This window comes from Dermacentor andersoni, chromosome 1 (assembly GCF_023375885.2).
Source record: "Dermacentor andersoni chromosome 1, qqDerAnde1_hic_scaffold, whole genome shotgun sequence".
NCBI classification, from domain to species: Eukaryota; Metazoa; Arthropoda; class Arachnida; order Ixodida; family Ixodidae; genus Dermacentor; species Dermacentor andersoni.
The window spans coordinates 195,056,890-195,084,359 of NC_092814.1; the positions used below are offsets into that span (position 1 = coordinate 195,056,890).

The 27,470-nt window shown below is 48.9% G+C and overlaps 1 protein-coding gene across 1 annotated transcript in view; it reads right to left on the reverse strand.

Moving 5' to 3' along the window:
• Positions 1-24,431, reverse strand: part of LOC126546957 (uncharacterized) — a 50,557-nt gene extending 26,126 nt beyond the window's left edge. Inside the window, exons 1-2 of the mRNA XM_050194685.3 lie at positions 24,110-24,431; positions 2,248-2,496 (exon numbers count right to left, since the gene is read on the reverse strand). Coding sequence (XP_050050642.1) covers positions 2,248-2,496; positions 24,110-24,170 — 310 coding nt within the window. The 5' untranslated portion in view covers positions 24,171-24,431. The remainder of the gene's footprint in view (positions 1-2,247; positions 2,497-24,109) is intronic.
• Positions 24,432-27,470: the final 3,039 nt, after the last annotated feature.

The following is a 27,470-nucleotide window of genomic DNA, read 5'->3' on the forward strand; positions in this document are numbered from 1 at the left end:
GCTGTTCGCTCCACTCTTAGCGACAGTGCGCGGCAGCCCCGCGGCGGCCTTTCGCGACGGCCTTTCGCGACGGCCTTGAACAAGAAAAGAAAATACCGCGCTGACTGGAGCTTCGGCGATTCCCCCATCGGTGACGAAACCCCGGGGAACGTGTGCGGAAAATAAAGAGAAGCACTTCCGCAGGAGAGCAGGCTTTTCTTCGCAAAAGAACTAGCGACGAAGCAGGGGAGGGCAGTTGACTTTTGTAGCTCGCATGCTGGCCTGTGCAGAGGCTGAAGAAACCAGTTCAATGCGCGCGAACCGCAGCTCCATAAGAGGAAAAGGACACGCGCACCTCCGTCTGGTGTCGCGGGCGTCAAGCGCATGGCATCGGTATTGCATGGGCAGGAGTTCTGCAGCCTGTGCGTGCGTCTAGCGCCCAGTAGCTTCGATTTTTCTCTCCCTTAGTTACAAAGATAACTTATGAACTCGCGAACAAAATGGGGGACATTAGTGGTCAACTCAATGGGGTTCAATCATAGTGCCTACTCGTACAAACTTGCGTAGAGTCATGTGAAGGGTGCGAGCACAGTACGTTATTGCCTGCCTTATGCAGTGAGCATTCGCAAAAACGCAACGTGTCCTTTAGCTTCGTGCGCATGCATTTTGTAGATCTACCATCCCGCTAAACACACGCTGGTCCGCAGTTACTATATTACGCGCGTGCCCGGACCTGCTCCGGTCACGCTCGACGTGGCTTGCGTATTTTTACCAAAGGCTGTAGGATGCGCCTCCGCGTAGCACACTCACACGCACGTACGCACACATATATACGCACATGGAGGCGTTCAAAATTATTCAGGGGGAAAAAAACTGGTAATGATCAAATACCGGCACCCAGCGGTACTCGTGAATTGTGTCTGACACGTGCAGAACCCTGCAAAGCTATGAGAACTTCTGTCTTTCACGTTTCTCGCAAAGGTGAACCATTATGCGCAATAATACCTACAGTATAATCTAGCCGGCTTTCTGAATCCTGAATCGCCACCAAGTATTTCCTAAAATAAAAAAGAACCTTCCATTTATCAGCTGATCAAGTAAACAGTTCCTATCATTGACTTTCGCAATGTGCCCTAACTGGCCGCCGCTTCCTTCTGTCATTCGACATTTCTTAAGTGCTTCTCATTAAAGTGGCGGGATTGTTCCAGCCTTTATACGTGCTTCCAATGGGTGGTCTTCCGGCATAGCGAGCGCACCACGGTGCTCCTTCCCGGGAAACAACAGGGGACGTTCCCGTTGGCCAGCTTACTGCATCGGAAATCACGAGCTCTGAGGTGCGCGTTTCCGGCGCAGGATGTGCGACACTTCGGACGCACGAGCGCCGTCCACGTTCCTTCGCAAGCGCACGTTTCTTGAAATAGCTCTTCTCGCCGTGAACTCTGAGAATGATGCGGAGACGAGGCTCAGTTCAGTCGAGTCAGGAACGCAAACTCGCATTCGATGGGGCCTCACATTTAACCCCAATTCGGAGTAAACGTCATTTGGACGAGTTTGCAATGTTCGACGACTGAGATGAGAGAGCCAGCGTTCACCGTACTGCCACTGTTCCAGTGTTCACTGGATTATGCAACGAATTTCAGGGGCCCTTGGTATGCAGTGGAGAAACTAAACTCACCTCAGTGTCTTCTCAATGAGTCAAAATTAGAAATCGAGTACAAGCCGAAATACCAGATTTTGGTGCCCACCGGGAAGGCGCAAGCCGAGCGCTGGCGCCAGAAATTTCACCTTTAGAGTATGACACCAAATCGGAAAGTGAAAATGTGCGTTATTGAGTCTTCTCATACGTGTATTCTTATCGTTGCACAAACATAAGCTTAATACAGACAGATCCCATCGTATCGTCAAGCCCTTGGGCGTAGTTGATCAGGCAAAATACTCTGGCAGTATCGTTCGAGGCACTCAGCAAGTGGATGAAAAAAAGATATCGGCGTATAGATCACCCCGCAATTCCTGAAGAACCCGTTACTAAGCCGCATTCTTATACCGAGATGCATATAATCCCGGTTAGTATAGGATAGTAGGATTGCCAGCTTGCGTGCAATGTGTACATAATGCGACTCAACTATGGAGCGCGCAAAGTTTAATGTATAGCGAAGCAAACTCAATGTTCACGCGATAGACCTGGGGCCGAATTGACAAAGTTTTTCTTTCGCAAGTGCTTTTCGGAATTGGCGCGGCGAGTGCGAAGGTGCCTTCCGAACTACTCACCCGACGGCCTTCGGAAAGCAATGAACTCTGGCGTGTAAGGGCGACCCGTGCCGACCCGGGAGTCCTGCGGGCAGCACACCTTGGCCACATGTCGGTTCCAGCCGCAGATGGTGGGCCTGCCACCGCTGCGCACCTGGTTGATGGCCGACGAGCAAAGCGTGATGTCCCGGCACACGAGGCCAGCAGGACAAGGCGGCTTTTCCTCCGGAAACACGATAGGCAAGTACTTGCTCCGCTCGGTGGTCGATCCTGCGCATCAAGTATCTCGTTTGCTGCATGAGTACTATAAGCCCTGCTTTACGCGGACGTGTCCATGCAGAAGCACTCTACAAAAGTGAAGACTGTATACGCTTCACAATTCCGCCCTGGTTACGTTGGCCATGCTTGCAAGCGCACGATTGAGTGCTCTAAATAGGCTCATTCTGGCCAAGCAAAGTTTTCTATAACTCCCATCGCTGCAAGTGACCTCGCACACGGGGTTTTCGTTAAAATGTCATGTGATATAAGGCGCCATGGGTAGCGCCGCGTCACGCCTTCGTAAGACGCCATGGCGCGCATGATGCGAAACGTACATATTTACAGCGCTGTGAATACGCCCGCAAACTTTTTTTAAAATATCAAACAAAACGGCAAACGCAGCTCGCTCTCATGTAATTTCAAAAGAAGCCGTTGGAATAAAGATGAGAGTGGGAGCAGGAATCCAACTCGGGTTGTAGGATCAATCTCGCGAGAAGCGAGCGACCGCCGTTAATTTGCCATCAGCGCTTCAATAGCACCATTGTTTCAACATTTGCACTAAGAAAACAAGAAAGCAAGCGCATTGAGAAGGGATCGAACCGATGCGAAGGGTGTCCTTCACACTAGTGTTGCACTCTGCCTTTAAGCGCTGTTTGGCTTGATTCTAGAGTAAGCAGTGCCCAGCTTGCTCAAAACAGCGCGTTGTCAACACATTAAATGTTACAAGCCCGCTGTCCCAGGTTACACCTGATGCTTCAAGCACCCGTGCAAAGAATAGTAACCCTATATGCAGGGTGTCCCAGCTAACTTTAGCCGGAGTTAAAAGTATGTGAATGCCACGTAGCTGAACAGAACCAAGTTAATGTTGCTTGCCCTCGCTTGGAAAAACTCAAATTATTTTGTTCGTATCGCCTAATTAGACAATTAGTCTTAATTAAATAATCAACTCCTCAAGTATTATAATTAGATGAAAAGTGTCGAGCGACATGAAAAACTCCCAATATAGTTTTCTGTTGTTCAATGCGTGCCACATAAAAGTGTTTTTCCGAGCGTGAAAGAAGCCCGTGAACACACGCTGTAAGATTTGGAGAGGTCGATCCCACCGCTGGCATACAGTTGTAGGAGTTGTCGGACGATCTCGCCGCTGCCACCAGTTGAAGGGGTTGTAGGTCGTAGAGAGGAACTTGGGAGGAACTAGGTGAACAGGGTTTATTTACAGTATTTACATTTTAAACAAGAGATACATTTATACAGTCTAACGTGACTCCCAAATGGAGCCCGCAAGACGAAGCATACAGCAAACGAGCACGAAGCTCCAAACACACTGCTTCTCGAGCACGAGCACACAGCTCACGAGTACGACGACGAGCACATTCTAGCAGCCGACAACAGCTGCTTATAAACACTCCATTGGTCCCTAGTTCCCTAGGTGAGAGAACCGTTCGACCAGTCATCGAAGTTGACCCGCCTTTTTGGAGGAGGGCTCGCACACACACGTACGCACTTTGGGTTCCCAGAACCTGAGTTAAGCGGGTTCTCGCTGACACGTGTCTTGCCCCGAGCAGACGCCTCTTAATCCCCGAGCGGACCTCGCACAGTGGCCTCTGCCGCTGTCCATTGTCTGGCGTCTTCAAAGGCTCGTGAGAAGGCACCGCAAGGCATCTCCTTCCAGGAAATCCCCCTGCTTGAGTCGAACCGTGCATGCGTTGGCGATTTCACTAACAATAGTTGGTCCGCCGATCGCGTTTAGTCATAGCGGCGCCGAAGGGTTGTTGACGCGGCACCTCGTGGTCCCTACGAAACGAGTCACCGCAGCAATTGTGGTAGGCTTCCATGGTTCTCTTCGGGGAAGCTCGCAACGCTCGCAGCTGCAGCTGGCGGCTGAGAAAACTTGCAGGTCCGCATCTCGGCAGGCCATTCCTAACAACGCAAAGTGCCTCGAGCGGCCAGCTGCAATTTTGCGTGCATTTGCGGGCTTCTGTCCACGTTCTGCCCAGCTACGTGGCATTCGCATATTTTAAACTCTTGCTAGAGTTAGCTGGGACACCCTGTATATTAAGCTGTAGTTTGTTTCATGCTAAGCCACAGAGCAATCAACTATATATATATATATATATATGGGTGGGTGCCCTTGGCGCGAGAAAATGTCGGCCTGGCGCTCTGGCTCCAGTACAGTGTAAATAGCTTGTAAATAGCCTCTTCCGTCTCTATCTTTCTGCACGTAACATTCTGGTGGAGGTGAGCGATCCCCGTCCTCGCCACGGAACTCCGGAGTGGTCGGTACGTCGAGCTTGTCACCATGCCTATCGGCGTGGTGACAAGCGTGGTGACGGCGGCACCCCACGCGTGTGGCGTCAGACGAATGGCGACGAGATAACCAGTTGGGACAATTTCAAAGAAAAGCTCAGGGAACTGTTCGGCGACTCCATTGGCCGCAAGGTTGCCGCGAGAAAGGCTCTTGCGTCTCGTGTTCAGACATCTACAGAGCCGTTTCATACATCCTCGACGTCTTGGCTCTATGCCGAAAATCTGACGACGCTATGTCTGATTGTCACATGTCCTAAAAGGCATCGCCGACGACGCTTTCAATTTACTTGTTTTCGGCAACGTCTCGACACCATCATTAAAGAATGCCGTCGCCTTGAACAGGCTAAGAGCCGCCGTATCACACACCACATCACGCGGCTACCCAACACTGCTGCTACGTCGACATGTGAGGGTCGACCACGTCAGGCTACCACCTGTGACGACGTCACCCGTATTGTTCGCCGCGAGCTCGAGGCCACCTGTCCGCCAGCTTTCGCAGCGACGCCTCCCGATCCGCCAGCAACCACGATTGCGATGATTCAGGCCGTAGTCAGACAGGAATTTGAGAACATGGGTCTGAACTCCGTGTGTACAACGTCTCAACCCAGCGTTCCCCAGTTCTCTACCGGCCCTCCTCGTCCCCGACAGTCCTTTTCTGCCATATCTCGCCGCAACCCGCCCGAATGGCGTACCCCTGATGACAGGCCGATCTTTTTCCACTGCTGTCGCATCGGCCACGTCGCTCGTCACTGCCGCAACCGATGGCCACCACCTCCTCGGACATACGCCGCCACTTATTCCCGCACTTTTGGACCTTCTGTTCCCTATGCCACCCGCGATGAACCCACTGTTGCTGATGCCCCTGCTCCGAACCTTCGCTACAGCCGCTCGCCCTCAACTCGACGCCGTCAGTCTCGTTCGCCCCAACCCCGCCGCTTACCCGCCGTGGTTGCTCAGTGGCTATGGTGTTAGGCTGCTGAGCACAAGGTCGCGGGATCGAATCCCGGCCACGGCGGCCGCATTTCGATGGGGGCGAAATGCGAAAACACCCGTGTACTTACTTAGGTGCCCGTTAAAGAACCCCAGGTGGTCGAAATTTCCGGAGTCCTCCACTACAGCGTGCCTCATAATCAGAAAGTGGTTTTGGCACGTAAAACCCCATAATTATTATTAACCCCGCCGCTTCTCTTCGCCGCCTATCGCCTCCCGGAACCAGCCGGAAAACTAGGCACTGCAGCTTCTGGAGGTGAAGCTGCGTTGTCGACACTGCCCTCAAATCCTCTGCTCACGTTACCAACGAACCAAAACCTTCTTGACGTTGACGTTGACGGCTATCCTGTCACTGCACTCATCGATACAGGCGCACATCTTTCTATTATGAGTGCTGCCTTCCGCCGACGACTCAAAAAGCTCCTCACCACAGCGTCGGCACGCGTCGTCCGCGTTGCGGATGGCGGTACTGTGCCTATTATCGGCATGTGTACGGCACGAGTCAGCATTGCCGACCGCCACACCCCTGTCTTCTTCACCGTGATTGCTCATTGCCCCCACGACCTAATTCTCGGCCTCGACTTTCTCTCCGCGCATTCTGCCCTTATTGACTGCTCTGCCAGTACCCTTCGCCTTGAGTTGCCGAGTCTCGCAGAACCTTCTGACGCACCCCAGTGCCGCCTACGCCCCACCGGCTTTATTCGCCTGCCGCCAAAATCAATAGCCTAATTTGAACTCTTGTCTTCCCCACCAGTCCCCAATGGCGAGTACCTCGTCACTCCTCTGCCCAACATTCCACTACAGTATGACGTTACCGTGCCTCACAGTATACTTACTATTACTGCGAACCGCACTCGCATACCTATCTTTAACTTTGGATTGGCAAAGCAAATTCTACCGCAAGGTATTTGCCTTGCCAACGTTGATTGTCTCGGCGACCATCACGTGGCAGCGTTATCAACCGATGCTTCTTGCGAGCTTAGCAGGCCCATCGTGCCAGCCTCGGCCGCCGACCCCAAGATACAGAAAATGGTTGCGACGGACCTGTCTTCTGCGCAGGCTGAAGACCTTTACCAAGTATTATCGTCCTACAGAGATATTTTCGACTTCGACGATCACCCTTTAGGCCAGACGCTCGCGGTCAAGCATCGAATTCTTACTGGCGATGCTACTCCTATTCACCGACGACCGTATCGAGTTTCTGCGTCGGAACGCCGAGTAATTCAAAGCGAAGTCAACAAAATGCTAGACAAAAACATCATTGAGCCTTCTTCGAGTCCCTGGGCGTCACCTGTAGTGTTGGTTAAGCAGAAGGATGGCACGTGGCGCTGCTGTGTAGACTACCGCCATCTGAACAACATTACTAAGAAGGACATCTACCCACTCCCTCGTATAGACGACGCCCTCTACTGCCTCCACGGTTCCAGCTATTTCTCTTCTATCGATCTTCGTTCTGGATACTGGCAGATTGCTGTTGACGATATGGACAGAGAAAAAACCGCGTTCATCACACCTGATGGCCTATACCAATTTAAAGTAATGCCGTTTGGATTATGCAACGCCCCTGCCACCTTTGAGCGTATGATGGACTCCTTGCTCCGTAGTTTCAAATGGTCCACATGTCTCTGCTACCTCGACGACGTCATCATCTTCTCGCCCACGTTCGACACTCACCTTGAGCGCCTAACAGCTATACTTGATGTATTTCGAAAGGCGAAGCTGCAACTTAACTCGTCGAAATGTCGTTTCGGCCACCGCTAAATTACTGTTCTGGGCCACCTCGTTGATGCTTCTGGAGTAAAGCCTGATCCCGACAAAACTCGCGCTGTCCGAGACTTTCCGGTTCAAAAGACAGCCGCAGACGTTCAAAGTTTTGTCGGGCTATGCTCGTACTTTCGTCTTTTTGTTCAAGATTTTGCGGCAATTGCTAGACCCCTCACTAATCTTTTGAAGAAAGGCGTACAATTTTCATGGGGTACTGCAGAAGCCGCCGCCTTCTCTCGTCTCATCACTTTTCTCTCCTCACCACCCATTCTCGCCCACTTCGACCCTGATGACCCTACAGAATTGCGTACAGATGCCAGCAGTCATGGCGTAGGTGCCGTCTTAGCCCAGCGTCATCGTGGCCAGGATCGCATTATTGCTTATGCAAGCCGCCTCCTCACACCATCGGAGCGCAACTATTCCATTACGGAACGAGAATGCCTTGCTGTAGTCTGGGCGGTTGCGAAGTTCCGTCCTTACCTCTACGGTCGCCCTTTTTCCGTAGTCACTGACCATCATGCTCTCTGCTGGCTCTCATCCCTAAAAGATCCTACAGGCCGGCTTGGTTGATGGGTTTTGAGACTACAAGAATTTTCGTATTCTGTGGTCTACAAGTCTGGCCACCTGCGCCAAGACGCTGACAGCCTGTGGCGTTACGCTGTTGACGATCCTGACACCTCCGATATTACCAGTGCTGCTTGTGTATTCTCTGTGTCGCAGCTGCTTCATTTCGCCGACGAGCAACGTCGTGACGCCAACATCAGAGGACTCATCGACCGTTTTGAACGCTCTCCGGCCGACGCCACTCTACGCCTCTTCGTCCTCCGCGACGATACTCTGTACCGTCGTAACCTTCATCCGGACGGCTCTGAGTTCCTACTTGTCGTACCTAAACACCTCCGCTCAACCGTTCTAGAAGATCTCCACGACGCACCAACGGCAGGACACCTCGGCGTATCTCGAACCTATGACCGTGCACGTCGCCGTTTTTTCTGGCCGGGCCTTGCCCTTTCCGTACGACGTTACGTAGCCGCTTGTGAACTTTGCCAACGACGCAAGAAGCCTTCCCAGCCCCCCGCTGGTTACCTGCAGCCGCTCGACATCCCTGCCGAGCCCTTCCATCGTGTTGGCTTAGACCTTCACGGCCCATTTCCGGAATCTACATCAGGAAACAAGTGGGTTGCAGTCGCGGCTGACTACGCGACCCGCTACGCCATAACCCGTGTTCTTCCGACCAGTTGCGCAACTGACGTTGCGGACTTCCTCCTACATGATATCATTTTGATGCATGGTGCTCCGCGTCAATTGCTAACAGACCGTGGCCGTACGTTTTTGGCGAAAGTCATTGACGACATCATGCGGGCCTGCTCAATATAGCATAAATTTACCACCTCCTACCACCCTCAAACGACCGGCCTCACTGAGCGTTTCAACCGCACCCTTACAGACATGCTATCCAAATACGTTTCAGACGACCACCGTGACTGGGACCTGGCTCTACCCTACATTACCTTTGCATACAACTCTTCCCGTCTCGAAACTGCCGGCTTTTCCCCGTTTTACCTCTTGTATGGCCGCGAACCGACGCTACTACTAGACACTGTGCTTCCGTCCACCACAGCTTCAACTAGCGCTTATGCCCGTGATGCAATCGCCCGTGCTGACCATGCTCGTCAACTTGCGCGCGTTCTCCTACAAGTCTCTCAAGACAAACAGAAGCGACGCTACGACCTCCATCACCGTGACGTCCATTTTGCACCCGGCACCCTCGTGTTGCTTTGGTCACCATCACGTAAAGTTGGCCTTTGTGAGAAACTGCTTTCCTGTTATACCGGCCCATATCGCGTGCTCCGCCAAGTGACCGATGTCATCTATGAAATTGTTCTAGCCACGCCCACTACGTACTCCGGTGTGACAACCAGTGACATTGTCCACGTCACCCGACTCAAGCCCTACAACTCCCCACGTGCCTTGGATATATAAAAGCACCGTGACGGCGCTTTTGCCGCCGGGGGGTAGTATTACGATATTATCGGTAGATACCCGAGAGACGAGCCGCCGCGAGAACGACGACGAAGTGGGTCGGTGCCCTTGGCGCGAGAAAATGTCGGCCCGGCGCTCTGGCTCGTCCAGTGTAAATAGCTTGTAAATAGCCTCTTCCGTCTGTATCTTTCTACACGTAACATTCATATATATATATATAAGGCATGCTTAGAAGATGGGACTCGCGGGCGCTTTAACGGCCCAATGTTTTGATCCCAAAGCGTGAAATGACAAGTGCATGAACTCGAGATGCGCCATTACTCGCTTACTCGCTTCCCGGTGCCCCCCCCCCCTCTTTGATATGCATACAATCAGCGTGGTGCCAGGGCTCTGTGCACCCTAGTTGGTTCCATCTATAAAAAAGCTTTGTTGAGATGAAAGAACGTTTTAACCATTGCGCGTTCCAGGATTACCAAGACGTCTGACGAAGAAAACAAATTCGCAGACCAGTGATTCTCACGGCTCAAAACTAATTCACTGCGACAGTAATCACAGTGGCACCACCTTCTTCTCCATAACTATTTGCTTGCTTCCTATTGTGTCATGTACCCACTGCGGGAAATTGGCCAAGGAGCCGGCGTTTGTACGGGTGGGGAAGGGGCAGAAAACGTAAGGGACAAGTACGTGAGGGAACAGTGAATGAATTAAAGTATAGACAAATACTAATGTTAGAGACTTCTCTTTTTTTTTTTTTTAGAGGAGAACGCGTGCTTTTGAAAGGGAGACCAAAGTAGAAGGTAATAAATTTTAATCAATTTGAATTGGTAGTTTATAAATTAATAAATAATAAATCAGCAAATTAAACAGATATTCTCCTTGTGTCACAAAGGAACACGCAGATGACCATGCTTACGTTCCTTTGTATAAAAGCAAATGTAGATGCCCCAAGAATGCCTAGTTTTCGGAATGGAATTCCAGTGTACTATTTCTTTGCGATGCGCAAAACTTCGTCATGCTTCGTCTTCGACCGCTATAGTGTATAGACGGCCTCAGAGGTATAGAAAACTTGACCAGTTGGTACGCTCTCACATCTTGAAAGAAACAGTAGCATAAAAAAAGATAAAGAAAACAACACGCAAGGCGGAAAGGAACTAGGAACAAGCCAATCCCCAATAGTGGACATGCGCCAGTGCTTGGACGTCAGAATAAAACAAGAAATGAACTTTTTTTTTTTTAATGCGAGGTTAACTCGACCCATCGAGGGTAACTCTCGACGGTATGCCTTCTGCAGCCTCGGTAATCCACGCACAGACACCACCACTCTCAGAGTCGGCATGGGGAATACAACCCGCACAAATTGTCAAACGGGAACATTGCGCGATACCTATGTGGTAACATTTAAATGCGTCCGGCTACCATCAGATGAACATGAGCGCGCAGGAACGGGAGTTCGATCCCCAGTTGCGTTGCTGCGCAAAGCTTTGTTTGTCTTCCCTACATAGAGTGAGAGTGAAGCTGAGGATGACGAGGTGCCTTGTGATGAAGACGGCGTACCGCGCAGATACAGCAAGCCAAGTTTCGGGTTCGGAAGTGCTGTCGCAGTAAGAAGTGCCTCTTCACTTATCCGTCCCTGACAGTCCCGGACTGCCCGAGACGTTGCATACGCGACGCTCATTGGCTGAAAGCACGGCCTCGGGCGGCCGGGACTGTCAGGGACGTACAATCAAACAGGTCCAGTAGACGCTTAGACGCATCACACTCCTCAGTACAGCGTAAGAAATTGGGCGCGTACACGGGTCTCCACGTGCCCGGCATTTGCGCCGAGCCGAGTGAAGCAAGACGTCTGTCTGTTCAGGGTCCGCAGTAGAAGTGCGTCCTGCAATTGGTTTCTGTACCTGCGGAGACCTTCGTATCATCTGTGTGGCCTCCGTATACGTGATATTTTCCGCCGTATACGGCACGTGCTGGCGCCTTGTAGACGTGTGCGTGGGCCCACTGTGTAATGCTTTGCTGCTGCCGTGGAGTTGTCCGGTCTAACAGTCCCAACCAGCCAGTCGATTTCTTGTACGTCCGCGGAAAAGAGCACAAGCCTCTTTCTACCTCGACATTTTCATATTCATTTAATTGGATTTCGTGTAAGCACGGCTTGTGCGCATTACACTGTTCACCGTAGGGCAGAGAGAGCAATTTATTCGTAAAAAAAGAAAGAAGACAGAAGTTGCGGTTAGCGTACCAGCAGTCAGCTAGCATTTGTTCACCTTCCTAAAACAAGACACAATTTTAAAAAGGAGGGAGGGGGTGGGATCAACAACGCAAGCGGCATAGCGCCAATCGTTTCCAACTGTTTCAAAGTTATAAAGACAATGTTAGCTAGGACTGTCTTTTTCATTGTCTAGAGCAGGGATCTCCAAATTTTTTTGACCAGAGGGCCGGATTGGAGACCAGCGGTTGTGTCGAGGGCCGGACAATAAAGCGTTAAATAAATGTTAGTGAAAATAAATTCCTAAGGATTAGTAACGACACTGAACGTAGACTAAACACTTTATTCCAATTAATCGACGCGTTTTCAAAATTGGTAAACGTAAGCAACGGTACTGACCATAGACTAAACACTTTATTCAAGTTAATCGACGTGTTTTTCCCATTCGTAAACATAATCAACGATACTGACCGCAGGCTAAACACTTTATTCATGTTAATCGACGTGCGTTTCCAATTGGTAAACATAATCAACAGTACTGAGCGTAAACACATTATTCCACTTAAAGGACATGCTTTTCCAAATAATTTCTTAGCTTTACTATTTGAGTTGACCTTGAGGCATAACGTCTAAAGAAGCGAAATAACTGCTTTAGGACTAAAATTTGGCTTTTAACGTTAAGTCACTGTTGGTATATCCATTTGGAATAATATTAAACAGTCGTCGTGGCAAAAAAAAAAAAAAAAAGAAAGTTGTTCTCATTTCCCGGTTCATGTTCGCCACCATTCTATCTGCCCGAAGCAGGTATCTACAGGGCACTGAGGTGGCCTGGGAAGTGTCACCATTCTTTACAAAGGGCCCTTTCTTTTGCTGGTGTGTCGTTGCCGCAACTGCTGTGTTTCTGGGAATCCGTATTAACTTGTGTGCACACTGTTTACGTTTCAGTAGTGTAGAAGCGTAGGTCAGTTGGTGTGGCATTGTCAAGAATAATATAACGCAGTACACAGGACTGAGAGCGCTCGTGATGCTTCCTCTGGTTTGTCGTCCTGCGTATCGCTCTATTTTATCGTTGACAACGTTTACCTTTCAAGAGCTGCCAGAAAAAACTATTCATGCAAGCTGGAGTATAGGCTTATTTTAATAAAATAAGATTCGGAAACGTTACGCTGAAAAGTCACCTCGTTCTTTTTTTTTTCGTTTCTCTGTGGTCTCAGCCCTCCAACCTTATTTGATATAGTTTGCCGCACGCTATTTATGAACAATAATCACTGCCGTACCAGATAGTTTATTCCTTAAGAAGACGAGCCACTGCATGAGATATCTTCAAGTGCGCACATGCACTTTAGAATGGAAAGTTAAGCTAATGATGTTGCGCGGTTGAACCGATTAACCTTGTTGAAAAGCAAGGCGTGACAACCACTAATAAATTACTAATAGATAATTGACTAAATTGTCAAGCCCTAAATATAAAGCTTCCATCGCAAGTTTTCAAGTGAGATTAAAAAAAAAAAAACAATCTGAGGCGGGCCGTTACAGGTGATTTATGTGGGAACTGCCTAATTACATAAAAAAAAACACAATGTATAGCTGTGTTTTCATCAAACACATCAAACATACTTAAACGCCTTCTAGAGCACGTAAGGACTTGGCAATAATTACAGAGAGAAGGAGATGAATCGAAATGGTACCTACGGCAGTGACACCGTGCGACCGCACTGAAGCAAGGCACGAAGCAGAACATGCATGAGGTCGGAAAGAAAATTTACTTTAATTACGAAGGCTTTAAATTTTCGGCTAAAATCGATGGGAGCCGCTGAGCGCAACGACAATATACAGACACTGTACAATCAGAATTGCGCGAATCGGAATGCATACAGAGAGCAACATATTGAAAACACAAGCAGCTGATAAACAAAAATATCAAAGGTAATAATCACGCCAATAAAAAAAAATTGGAGTAGAATTCTCCCCAAAAAATTCAAGGGGGAGAGAAAATATTTACATATATACATTACATTCACAAAATATTAACATATGTTCAAATGGGGAAACATGTGATGACAGCAAAATACCGCACCAGGCACTAAGCAGAATGCACAGTATTTGAATTTATGTGAATTGCGTACCGTTGTCAAGACGTAGGAAGGGGGCTAATGTGAGTCGTGATTCTGATGCTTTAACTTTATTATTTCAGTGAACTATGGTGGCAAGCCTGATGAGCCAATAATAGACAGGGAACTCAGATGTTGGTCAGATGAATTAGCCATCTCAACTTGCCATTCTTCATTATGGAGAAAGCTTGCTTGCGAAGGTAGGTGTAAGGCCCAAAATTGTCATGCACCTGCTGGTAAATTGCTTTTTTATGTTCGGGAACCGTACAGAAATTCATTATAATTTCTTCTTTGTACCTGCCCTAAATAAGGTCTTTTGGCTTCAAGTTCTTTTGCTTCTAATTGAAAGGAACCTGGCAGTGTATCCACATCGCGGCTAAACAGATTTTGGAAAATTTGTAGTTCCTCCTTCGTGGCATCAGAGAATGGGTCGCAAAAGTGCGTGTGCATATCACCGAGGATTCTTGTCGCAAATAAAAAACGAAATGCCTCATTAGTATCCACGCTAATTCTTGAACAGCAGTGAAAATGCTCCAACTTTCGATTTTGCACTTGCTTCTAAAAAGCTACAGTTTTATCCTAAATCCTTTTACGTTCACGTAGAGGCCACAAATGAGGTGCACCTCTCATTGCAGCTTCACAGCGCGCTTATGTGGTCCGTTTAGCCGACAAAAACAGGACAGTTTCCAGAGCCACTAGAAAATTAACACTAGTGGCTATAGACGCGATCCTTCTGTGCATGGAGCACTTTATTTATTACGTAAGGTTAAAGAAACGAGAAGAAACTTTTCCGCAACCACTGAACTGCCTGTAATGCGTTAGGTCAACAAACTCGGATTCCTTCGCCTTCAGAAATTTACGGAACTTGTCATGATCAAGCCCATGCGACTTCATCACGTTAACAGCTGAAACAACACGATTCAGAACACACTACATGCTCACGCACTTCCCACATAGGGCCCACATAGGTCCCACATAGGGCCTTCTCGTGAATCATGCAGTGCAGAAACATTGGTTTTGATAATCCGCAAGCTTCAGCAGCGTATATTATTTGCCCTTGGACATGTTTTCCCCCACAATTTGTGACATATTTATGCTTGCCTCGCCAAAAGCTAAACGCCGACACTGCTTCGTCTAAGTCTTTGAAGGTGGTCTTCCCTGTTAACGAACCATGTACGCTGTGAATGTACGCTGTGTTTGCTTCATGCTGTGTGGTGAAGAAAGGAACTTTATACCATACTACAGCTATCCACATGCTGTAGTTTCTCGGGCGAATAGCTAGCGAAAGCTCTCTGAGCCCAGCGCGCTTGCGCGAAGTCGAAAAAGCTTCGGCCCGTCTTCTGACCTGGACCGGCCTAATGGAAGCTTCACGCGTTCCTCGCGTGATGGTCGTATCAGGCTCCTAATTCATCGGCACTGCCTCTGAAGAGGCGGCGTCGCGTTATGATATGTTAGCTGCAGTGAAGCGAGCTGCTAGGAAGAAGCGCAACAGCCCAAGGTATATCGGAGACGTCCCGCGCTCAGGCCAGTCGGGTGACCGCGGCGGGCCGTAGTTTGGAGACCCCTGGTCTAAAGCCTATGCTGTTCAGTGTCGTCGCAGGGGCGGCGCGCCGCAAGCGACGGCGAGTGCAGTGGGCGCGCGCATGTAACGCAGGGCCGAAAAACAAGGACGCGACGTTGCTGCCGCACTGTATGCCCACAGAAGTCAAAACGAAGGCAGCAAACATCAAGCTTTATTGCTTAGCACCATAAGCTGGGCACGGTGCTCGCAAACACGGACGGTGTCCTTGGAAGGTTTTCTCCTTTCGCGCTCGACGGCGCCAACCGGCGATATGTAAACGTTCAACCGAGAAGTAACGAAAACGAAGACAAAACAAAATGAGTGAAAACGGCAACCATTTTGGATAATCATCGCAGTAGTATTTCTTGGCCCGGCGAATTACACTATAGGGAAAAAACAACAACAAACAATATAGGAGGCTAATGAGTACAAGGCACCCGACACCTTGCGCACCCGACGCACACAATGTGGGCACACAGTGAACGTCGCGGAGGTATAACCGGTACAACGTTCGAAGGTTCGTGAAATGTTACACTCACTTCCACTTTATCTCTTTTTTTCTCGTGCTAGGTTGCGCAGCGCGGCTCAAATCCTGGGAAAGCGAATAGCCAGCCGCCAACGCAAAACGAAATTACTGCGAAGTGGTTCGCGGCTTTCCGCGTAAGGTGCCGCTGCACCTGGGCATAGCGTAAAGAAAAGGGGGCTTTCGTAGAGCGCTGAGGCGCGAGTCGCGTGCGCTGCTTGTGTATAGGTGCGGTGCACCCGTTCCTATATGGCTTCGTCCTGGTCGCTTCCTGAGCCCGTGCAGAGGGCGCCAGTTCTCTCAAGGCCAGTGGCGCGGCTTCCAGCTGAACACCACCGGCAAGGTCGCCAGCCCTCTTCCCCACCCTTCAGGCCCGCCGCTTCAACCAGGTTCGAAGAACTGGCCCCGCGCGAGGAGGGCAGCGCACGGCGAACTCTTCGTCGAAGTCCTCTTACTGCCCGAAAAAAAAGAGAGAAGGTAAAGCTGAGTACCTCTTTGGGGTGGAGATGGCCGCAAAAGATACCCGATTAACTCACGAATGCGTGACTTTTCAACGGCACCGTAATGGATAACGCGCGTCTGGTACTTCAAAGCACACGCTTTGCCTCGTTGCATCTGCCGCGGCTTAACTATGCGGTGCGCGCGCGTTTGGCGAAGTAGTTTGCGGGCCACGCCGCCCGAAACGCGCGCGGGGTCTTCGAGGAAAATAACTCATTGGACTCTGTGCTCTTTGGAGTCTCAGTCTTCTGCCTGTGCTTTGCATTCCTATTCTCTCAGCGTCCTGGGGCTGCTTTATCCAAAAGAAAAATGCCGAGGAGCTGTCTTTGCACCCACTGCTGCTTTTCAGTCCACCGAACTGAAGGGCAAGAAGTAATAAATAAGTAAATAAATAAGCTAGCACTTGCTTCTTAAGCTGATGCGCCTCTCAACGAGCGAAAAACAAGATAAATGTTATTGCTCGTGCTAGCGCATTGCAATACAACTGTCATCCGTGGTGCACAATTTATCATCAAGGTTGCACGCGCATGCGCACAGAAAACGACTAGAGGCAAATTACAGGGTCTACAGTGAGACAGTCGCAGCTCAGTTGGTTCCACTGGAGTCGTCTCGTATCGCACACGCGGGGGTTCGGGAGGCCGTCGCAACCTTTCCTGGCACCCTTCCTGATATCCGGATCTGAGGAACGTTTTGGCCGTAGTTTGTGCCAGCCAACCAGACATTATCCCGCGCAGCGTACTATCGCGTTGCACACAAACGACAAAACACGCTTGGCAAGCCTTAAGTCAGCACCAGCCTTTTCTTCGCAAGGATAGGCATTCCGTGGCGGAACTGCGTGTTACGGCCTGGCTACCTGTTTGCTTATCTTATGGAACCGCCGCGGCAGCAGCCAAGTCAAACTGAGGTAAAGCCGCACGAGGCCTGCAGCTGCCTTCCCGCCCACGTTCTTTTCTGAACGAATTATGCGTAGCTTCAGACAGAAAGCAACAATGTTTACAATTTTCTGACAGGTGCATCTAAGAAGAATATCATAATGTCAATTACAAATTGTAGGCATCTGGGAAGATCGGCAAAAAAAAATTTATTTACCAACTTCTTGTCATTATAGCCAGCCTTTTCGACGTCATCTTGCTCACTGCCCCGAGTTGCCGGCGTCCAGAGTGTCCCCAACACTAACGGCTTTATGAGTCCAGTGCTCGATCAGTCCCTCTAACAGCACGCCCTATAGCGTCTTCGGTAAGACAAGACTTACACGTCACTAAGCATTGTAAGACGGATACATGTAAGCAGAAGTTAGGAAACACTATTTTCAAGTTTGCATGCATGCAACAGGGTTCGAGCCGAGTTTTGTTTCTACGCATGCGCATCACAGCCGACGCTGTTGCTTGGGCACGCAAGGGTCCTATAACATGAATAAGCCACTCGGGTTTGCTATATCTCTACCGCTCACTCGTGGCGCGCTGGCTTAACACAGCTTTCTTGACTCCCAGAGTATGGAAGTGCGACTGGCGTCATAAAAACATTAGCAATTTCTAGTTTGACGTGCATGCATTGCCGTTATCACACCGTGTTGCGTAGGTGTGGAAGTCAGATGGCCACCAGCTACGCCTGTTGAGTAGCTGTTCAACCAACGCGCGGTCAATCGAAGTGCAATAATTGCTCTAATACATTTCCGTCAAGCACGAGCTCTGAATACGTCGCCGCCAACACTTCTACTCCAAGCTTCGTTTGAGCATATTGCGTTGCTAGCGATGTCCATTGACGCTTCACTTGGTGATATCAGTATAGGAAGCATCTTGCTTTCTTAACGACTTAGCTTCTGTACAAATTGACTCTTAAGTTACATTCAGTTCACCTTACAAAATCTATACACAGAGGATTCAAAATTAGCGACTATCTTTGAGAGGTTTTGCTGGTGTAGAGTCCTGATGAGACCTTCTGGATAGTTTTGACGCGAGAGCGTTAAGGGCCCCGTGTCGCAGAAATTCCGGTGTCGGCGTCCGGCGCCGCGTTCGGCGTAGTTGTCTGTGACGTACGTGAGCGAAAATTTGCGCACATATTTAGGTATATGTATATGCCACGTCTTGCTATATGGCATGCGGTATATGCGGGTTATATTGCCACACCATTATAAACCATTAAAGTTGCTCATACCATGTCTTACATTCTTGACGAAGTTATACCTCGGAATTTTGAGAATGACAGCCTACAAACAAATGTCATGAAACAAAACACCGACAGCGCGTGCCTTTTATGTTAGATATTCTTAGACTGAAATATTAAGTGTCGAACAATAACAGAAACCTGAAAATGATGTAAATATTTTGGCGCGGCTGTGCACTATCACCGGGATCGGCCTACACAAGAGGCCGCGTTCCTACCAGAAAGCTCGCCTTCGTGAATAGCGTTCGCTGCCAGTATTTTTTGGTAAACATTACGGTTACATAAGCTGCAGTCGGGGATCTTTGAATGCTATCGAGTTCCACTCTTAAAGGCGAAGCTTAAGCGTCCTCCATTTTTTTGTGTGCGGACGCGTCGGTGTTTGTTGTGGGCGTCGTTTCATCCATCAACCTGTATATCTATAGGTATGCTGTGCGACAACACCCACGTCTATTTAAGTACATGTGGTTACGACCGATATCGTGCTATGCAGGTAACCGTCATCCGTAGCGAGAGTCAACAACGAGCGCACAACTTCTCTGCTTCCAACCCAACCTTCAAACCACCTCCCCTCATCCCCCCCTCCTCCTTTCAAAGGCGGATCCCCTATTTTCCTAGTGTTTGCGAGTTGTTGCTTTTCAAAACATGTCATTTGCCTTTTTCTTCCTTGCGCTCTTCACGCGCCACGAACAAGCCAGATAGAAACACCTGATAGCTGCGGCTGTATAGGAGGAAGAAACGCTGACCACGACGAGACAAGTCGCCGCAGGGCCTGCTTCTTTTGCTTCTGCAGATGAGTCGGGCGGCCGGTCAGTTCCCCAGAGAACACTGAGGATCCGTTCCGGTGTAGGCTGAGGCCGCGTCGCGCGGCGCAGACGGGTATCATTGACCCTTTCGCGGAGGACCGAGATTGGAGGGCAGCATTGTGGGGTGACGGCGGCGTGAACCCGCTTCGGATGTCTCCAATGATGCGCGCGTGAGCGTTCGCACTGCTGCGTTCCTCACGGAGCGGTAGAGGTGGATAATATTACGTCCTCTCTCTCTCTCTCTCTCTCTCTCTCTGACACTAAGCACAACCGAACGTAGTATACAGTATACACCAGGAAGAATGGGTATCCATCAACAGTGACTGCAGAGAGATCATCAGTGCTTCGATTCAACACGAACAAAGCAAAAAGGAAAAGAGAGAGACCTTGCACGTAACACAGAAAAACAAAGTCGGGCCTGCAGTGCCGCTAGAAAATACATCATTTCATTGTGCTTTGTGCTTTGCTCTTGTTTCTTTTTTTTTTTTTTTCAAACAACGAAGCGTGAACTTTGATGTCATTTGGGTGGCGGCATTGTTCGCAAAGAGAGAGACGCAAGAAAAGGCACGGAGGTTGACATTACGCACCTCCGGTTTGCTACCGACCAAAGCAGAGAGAGGACTAGTTGCGCGCCTAAATTCCTAGTAATGTACGAAGCTGACGAGAGAGAAGCGCATGAATATATATATATATATATATATATATATATATATATATATATATATATATATATATATATATAAAGAAAGGAAGGAAGGAAGAATAATGTCGTCTCTCTTCTGCTTGTCTTTCATTTTTTCTGAGTGAGATCTTTCTCCCAACGCGAACGGTGACCGTGAAAATTGGATGTTGAAGGTACGTCTCTGTGAGGCTACGGGGCAGGGCTCCTAAACTATAGGATTTTCACGTAACCGGAGCTTTTTTTCTCGCATGGCCAGATGGCGAGAAAAAAATCCACCACGGAGCTCGTCTATAGTGCTCCAGAATATTCCCTTCAAATTTCTTATTCTTTTGTTCTCTTTACTGGAAAATATATATATATATATATATATAAGGCTGAAATATAAAGGCCCTCGTTCGTCAGCCAGCGAACTACATTGCGAATGCGGGCCCTATATCTCATAATGTAGTGTGCAAAATGAACAATACAAAGACTTTCAGACGAAGTGCCTTAATGATTACTTTTTAAGGTACGGGAGCGCTAGTGTGTGTGTATATATATATATATATATATATATATATATATATATATATATATATATATATATATATATATATATATATATATATATATATATATATATATATATATATCTGCGCTTTTTTCATCAATCACCACCAGTTTTTGACAATATCTATGTTCATCCACTGACTAAGAGCACCTTGTGCCGTTCTGTATGCATGTAGTAGAGCCCACATATGCATCTCCTGCAACCTATCCCGCTTCTTTTTTTTTTTTCCCTCTCTCTTTCTCTTTGAGCCCCTTGTGGCGTACAAGCGCAGTGGGAGCTATGTGCGGTTACAGTAACAAGAAAAATAACGAATATCGGAAGAAAAAAAAAATAATTACCGAATCGCCAACATGAAGCACAGCGCAAATACGCCGCATCCCACGCTTATTCACTTGAACAGCCGGTCAAGGCCGCCACATTTTGATAAAGACGAAATGCAGACACCATATGATTTCCATTTGCGTTAAAAGGCCCATTAGCTGCGACCGCACTAAGCCTGATGCCTCACAGCCAATCATGCAGCCCGTTGGGACGTGGATATATATATATATATATATATATATATATATATATATATATGTGTGTGTGTGTGTGTGTGTGTATAGTGGGCTTTCATCCACTTTGGTTTACATTAATTTAGCGTTTCTTTATTTCATTTATTAAGCACAAGTAATTTCCCCTATGTTGTCCTTGGTGTCAGTGTTCGTTGGCTTCTTATGATATGACTAATAAAAATCGGGCTCCTCGGTTAACTAATATATATATATATACATATATATATATATTATATATAGATATATATATATATATATATATACGCAGTTTCTTACAACACGCTTCCGAAGCGACGAGCTCGTTATCATAATCAATTCTTTATATAAATGAATAAATTGACGCTCCGCAACAAGCATCTTTTCTGGCATAACTGCTATAGCAGCAGCTGTTTTCGCTCTTGTAGTTCATGTACAAGCACCCGCCGTGGTTGCTCAGTGGCTATGGTGTTGGGCTGCTGAGCACGAGGTCGCGGGATCAAATCCCGGCCACGGCGGCCGCATTTCGATGGGGGCGAAATGCGAAAACACCCGTGTACTTAGATTTAGGTGCACGTTAAAGAACCCCAGGCGGTCGAAATTTCCGGAGTCCTCCACTACGGCATACCTCATAATCAGAAAGTTGTTTTGGCACGTAAAACCCCATAATCTAATCTAATCTAATGTACAAGCGGACCGTGTCTTCTGTATACCGCAATTAAATCTTACCTGTTAAACGATTGCGAAATATCCTAAGTGTGGTCGACTTGGGAAACACCCTACACGCCCCTCCTTTGCCAACTGCACGGAGTCACTTTTTAAGAGCGTTGGCATTCGCCCTTTTTTACGCTCCTTGAACGCATAACGCATAAAGCAGCACCCCTAGTTGAATATTCCGTGCAAGGCTTCATGATATCCTTCAACGCTGCGCTCGACAATTCTTCCTGTCAACGAGAAATATGTAACGACACTAGAAACTCCATTGCGCGGCCATTTAGTTGCACGTTCACCGAAACTGGTCTGAACCTCCAACGTCCGATATACAGATGCCAGATCTAAGCTGGCAGCCGCTCTTCCAGCTTCTATATATAGACCGGCATAATTTTTCATTCGACGAGTGCCATGACTCCTAACACGGTGAGTAACGACCGCGTAAAGGGAGGCAAACTATACTATAAAGAGAACCGCTCTGTCATATGGGCTTTCCGAAGACGATAATTATTCAAGGGCGAAGCCCACTACGTTGCCGTGCGTGACTTATGGAGCTGCATTCAGCTGTCCAAACAGCCATACCGAGAAATGTGGCCATGGCGGATCTCTCGCGCTCCGTACGAGCGAACAACAAGCATAGTTTAGCGGCGTGGAAAAATTACGCAGAAAAAAGAACTTCCTACTTGAATAAGGCACCACCGTCACTAGTTAGTGACCGTGGTGATGACCGGGGTAGTTGGAGAAGTATGGGAGAGGCCTTTGCCCTGCAGTAGGCGTAACCAGGCTGATGATGATGTCACTAGTTAGTGCTTCTGTGAGACGGCACTATTTTATGAATAGAAAACGTGCCAGAAAGATAATGACCCGTATTCACAAAAGCCTCTTGCGCTCGAGCTCTTCGTAAGAGCTAATTCCAGCCAATCCTGATGCTGGAGATATCAGCGAAGGCGGCCATCCAGTGGCAAAGAGCATGCATTTACGAATGAAGAGTTTTGTGAATTTGAATCAATGAGTGGCTGTGCTGGTGCGGGCTGAAAGCTACTGGGACATAATTCACAAAGCTCCTCCTTCGTAAGCGCTCTTTGTCATTGGATGGCCGTCTTCGCTAATAATAATTTCCAACGTCAGAATTGGTCGAAATGTTTCTCTTACAAACGATTTTAGCGTAAGAGTTTTTTGTGAGTACGAGTCCAGAGTATTGCGGAAGAACTAGGCGGCAGGGACCGAGTATGCATGGTGCTGCCCACGCTGATGCGAAAACGTTTTTTCCCTGTGGTATTCAACGAGCTGAACATACACACAAGAAATGATGCTAAAGATAACACCCCTGAAAGTTCGCATTACCGACACAGAGACGCCAGTGTCTATACCCGCATTATTAATTTAGCGAAATGAAAAATAATCTGCGCGAATGACGCCGATGAGATCATGAACTTGCACCGTAGGGTCAGTTAGGAGGTGCGTAAATGCATGTGATCCACGGCCTCTGTATGAATTCTGTAGGAAAGTTTTAATTTGCGCGACCATGGTAACAACGGCACTAAAGCTCAATTGTTTTGTTATGTCAAAATCAACTGTGTACATTTTTTTTAAAGGTGACCTCGATATATAAGTTAATCGCCCGATGAGAGAAATATTAGCAAGTATCACTTTGTATGTTGACCGTGTCTTTGGTGAAAGGCGTAATTTTTAAGTTATCCTGACCAGATGAACTGTCATGCAACTTTCGACTAAGGTTAATGAATATTCTTGATGGAAATCAAGAAGTATTATGAATAGTAAGAAGTGGTAGGACTTAGGGTCCGGAAGCAACACGTACCAGCCATATGAGAGACGCCGTGGAAGAGGGCTTCAAATTAGTTTTGATCAATATGGCGTTTTTTGATGTTATTCAAAATATCAGCACACAATAATCGCGCCCCAATCTGAATGCAGCCTCCGCAGCCGCTAATCGAACCCGCGACCTCGTTCTCAGCAGTGGAACGTCTTAACCACTGAGCCACAGTGGTTAGAAGTGGACTCAAATGATAAGCGCAGTCAGGCAAGAGAATGGGCGTATTCACAAGGGGATGCTCAGCCATGTGGCCATGGTCGCATAAGCGCCCCCCCCCCCCCCTCCCCTCCACACACACTCCCGCGCCAGCGCTCTTCCCACCTGTGCCGAAGTGCAGAGGTGAGAGACCGTGGCGATCGCGCGACCCGTAGTCTTAAAGCCCCGGTGGAGAGAAAAGGCTATCGGGCAGACTGACCTTGGGCGACGGCGAGTCGCAGTAGCAGGAGGATGATGGTTGCTCCGGCGCCTCCGCGCATCGTGGTCACGGCGGCGTGCTCGTCCAAAGGAGGCTGCAGAGGCCGACTCGCTGGCACGACGACCCGGGGAGGCGCACAGGTCCGAGCCTGACCGCTGCCTCTGTGCGACTGACGTTTCGGTGGGACTCCGGAAAGCGGCCGTCCGTGCGCTCTCCTCTCGCGTGTCGGTCCCTCTCCTTTCCTGTCGAAAATTACCCGCGCGCTGCTCGAGTTCGGCGCACTTCTCTTTTCTGCGACTCCTCTCCTCGGCGCGGGAGGAGGGAGGGCTCAAAATCGGCGCGGGGAAAAAACACGCGCAGCGGCCACGTAGATGCCCCACGAGGCTCAATACACTCCGCACGGTTCCGTAGGCGATGGGACACTGGCGCTTGGAACGAACGGCGACGCTTTCTTGCTACCGCTTATCGCGCGCACCCCTTTTTCAAACTTTCCCGCGACGGTGGCTTCCGGGTGCGAGCGCTACGCCGCTGACGTCGCGGCTCACGTCGTCGTCGACGCCGCCGCCGCTCTTCCCGGCCAGCTTGAACTGTTTGTGCGCCTTTGCTGACGTGCGCGGCGCAAGGAAGCGCGTTCTCTTATCGGGCTGTGGTTGGAGAGGCAGCGGTTCGCATTGTGTTCCCACGGATGTTGCTCGGCGCTCACCGAACAGTTCCTCGAGCCCTCGCGGCCAGTTTGCGAAGGCCCGTCCGAAGAAGGCGCTTCAGGAAGTGCGCTGCCTGGGAGCGGTGGACGCGCGTCGGATGCCGCAAGGTGCGTTGACGTGCCGAGGTGGAAGCGCGTTGTCGCCCGCGCTACGCCGGCCTCGCCGAGAGCCTTCTCGGAACGCGCCGGTTTTCAGCGGTCCGCGCTGGTGCTTACGCAGCGGTCGCGCCTCGGTAAACAACCGACCCTGCGCGCTCCAGAAACAGTTCCGCCTGGACGCTAGCACGTTCGCGCACGGCAGCACGTGCAACGGCCAGGTCGCTTTGATGATCCTCCTCTCCGGCAAGGATGAGTGATCGCTGGAAATGTACCTCCGCTATGCCCCCGTGTTTACAAAACAGTAGGTGACGCCTTTGCGATCGTGCGTCTATTTGTTTCGTGACTTAACAGGAAGCTATGTAGCGTTCCATAGCTTTATCGCTTTGCGGAATGGCAAGGCTGTCGTGCACATAGAATCGGAGTGAAATATAGTCATGAGAACCCGGTGCGTGGACTCATTTCGATGCGTGCGTTGTTTTGCCAGTGCCAGGCACGGTTCATATAACGCACTTCTTCGAACCTGTCAGGATACAAAGTCAGGCCGACGACTCATCGTGCACTGGCTGCTACTGCATTATTTATGGAAAGCATCTACAGCCTGTTGAACATTTTCTCTCAGCGTGTGTTCCCTGCTGTGTTGGCTGCCCACTGTGCACTTCCGCTCACTCATTTCTGGTGCACCTGAGTCTTAGCTCATACGATGACTGTCTATACTGAAAATAAACCAAACGAAAATGACATCACGCTGAGCGGCTTGCTGTTGCACTGCCGCACTACCGCATCTAGGTGAGCGACAGACATGAGAGGCAGCGAGTGCCGTGTTCAACGAGAAAGCCTTCATTCAGCCATCGAAAAGCCCGTGAAATTCAGTGCACTGATTTATTTTGCGTTGTTCTTTGAAGAAAAAGAAAAGTACTAAAAAGGCACTACGGTAAGCCAAGCGTGCGCATGAATATTTCACTCGTACAATATTTGAGTCATTATTAATCGACGTTTATTCGATTAAAATTAAGTCCACACGTAGACAAAAACACGTTTTTATGTGGAAATACATCATGGCTTTTTCAATGTTCACGCTTCCGACGGCGCATTGTGCGTGATGCGGTCATATTCCTGGAGCCACACATTATGTAACGATTCTTTTAATTTTCCACTCCTTTTGTCCTTCGTCATTGGCTGGCGTAACACCACTCCTTTGTTACCGCCAGTATTGGCCACACAATGCGACCGGTCATAAGGAATAAATAGTATCGACCAAGAAAAAAAAGCCTTGGATATAATACGGCCACATAGTGCATGGCGTATGCGCGTTCTTACACGCGCAGCGCATATGCGCCTCTGTGAGAAAGCACTTTAATTTTAGTGCCTCCCGGGCCGCGGTGCCGCCCGTCAAGTAGCGTGCATTTATATGACTACACGTGGAAGTCATATCATAAGAAGCCAACAAACATTGACACCAAGGACAACATAGGGGAAATTACTTGTGCTTAATAAATGAAATGATGAAATGATAAATTAATGGAAATTAAAGTGGATGAAAAAACAGCTTGCCGCAGGTGGGCACCGAACCCACAACCTTCGCATTTCGCGTGCGATGCTCTACCAATTGAGCTACCGCGGCGCTGTTTCCCCATCCACTTTCTTGGGTATTTATGTGTCCTAGCAGAACCCTGGGAGTGTTAGCCAGCGCCACCACTCACTCACCTTGGCGGCAGACGTGGAACGTCTTTTTTGCCGCAGGCGTCACGAGACCGTGATCTTTTTGGGTGAAGGCAACTGGTCAATAGACCCACATATGCTACCTGAAGGCATCAATGTTGCCGGATTCGAGACCCTCGTTATGTAATTAACGAGAAGAAAGGGGGTTAACCGAGGGGCCCGATTTTTATTAGTCATATCATAAGAAGCCAACAAACATTGACACCAAGGACAACATAGGGGAAATTACTTGTGCTTAATAAATGAAATGATGAAATGATAAATTAATGGAAATTAAAGTGGATGAAAAAACAGCTTGCCGCAGGTGGGCACCGAACCCACAACCTTCGCATTTCGCGTGCGATGCTCTACCAATTGAGCTACCGCGGCGCTGTTTCCCCATCCACTTTCTTGGGTATTTATGTGTCCTAGCAGAACCCTGGGAGTGTTAGCCAGCGCCACCACTCACTGACCTTGGCGGCAGACGTGGAACGTCTTTTTTGCCGCAGGCGTCACGAGACCGTGATCTTTTTGGGTGAAGGCAACTGGTCAATAGACCCACATATGCTACCTGAAGGCATCAATGTTGCCGGATTCGAGACCCTCGTTATGTAATTAACGAGAAGTGGCGGTAAAAGTTGGCTTAAGCTGTTTGTTGGAGGTACTATAGCGTTTATATACTGCATGGAAGAGAGGAAGAGAAACGGAGGATCGCTTATGACTGGCCCTCGCTTCACTTCATAAGATATCGAGTACTGCGCTGAATTTTAGTAAACAATTAAGAAACCGGGGCCCGAGTTCGCGAACCTCCTTGATCGTAAGATTTTTTTTTTTTGTCACTGGCCGGCTGTCTTTGATACC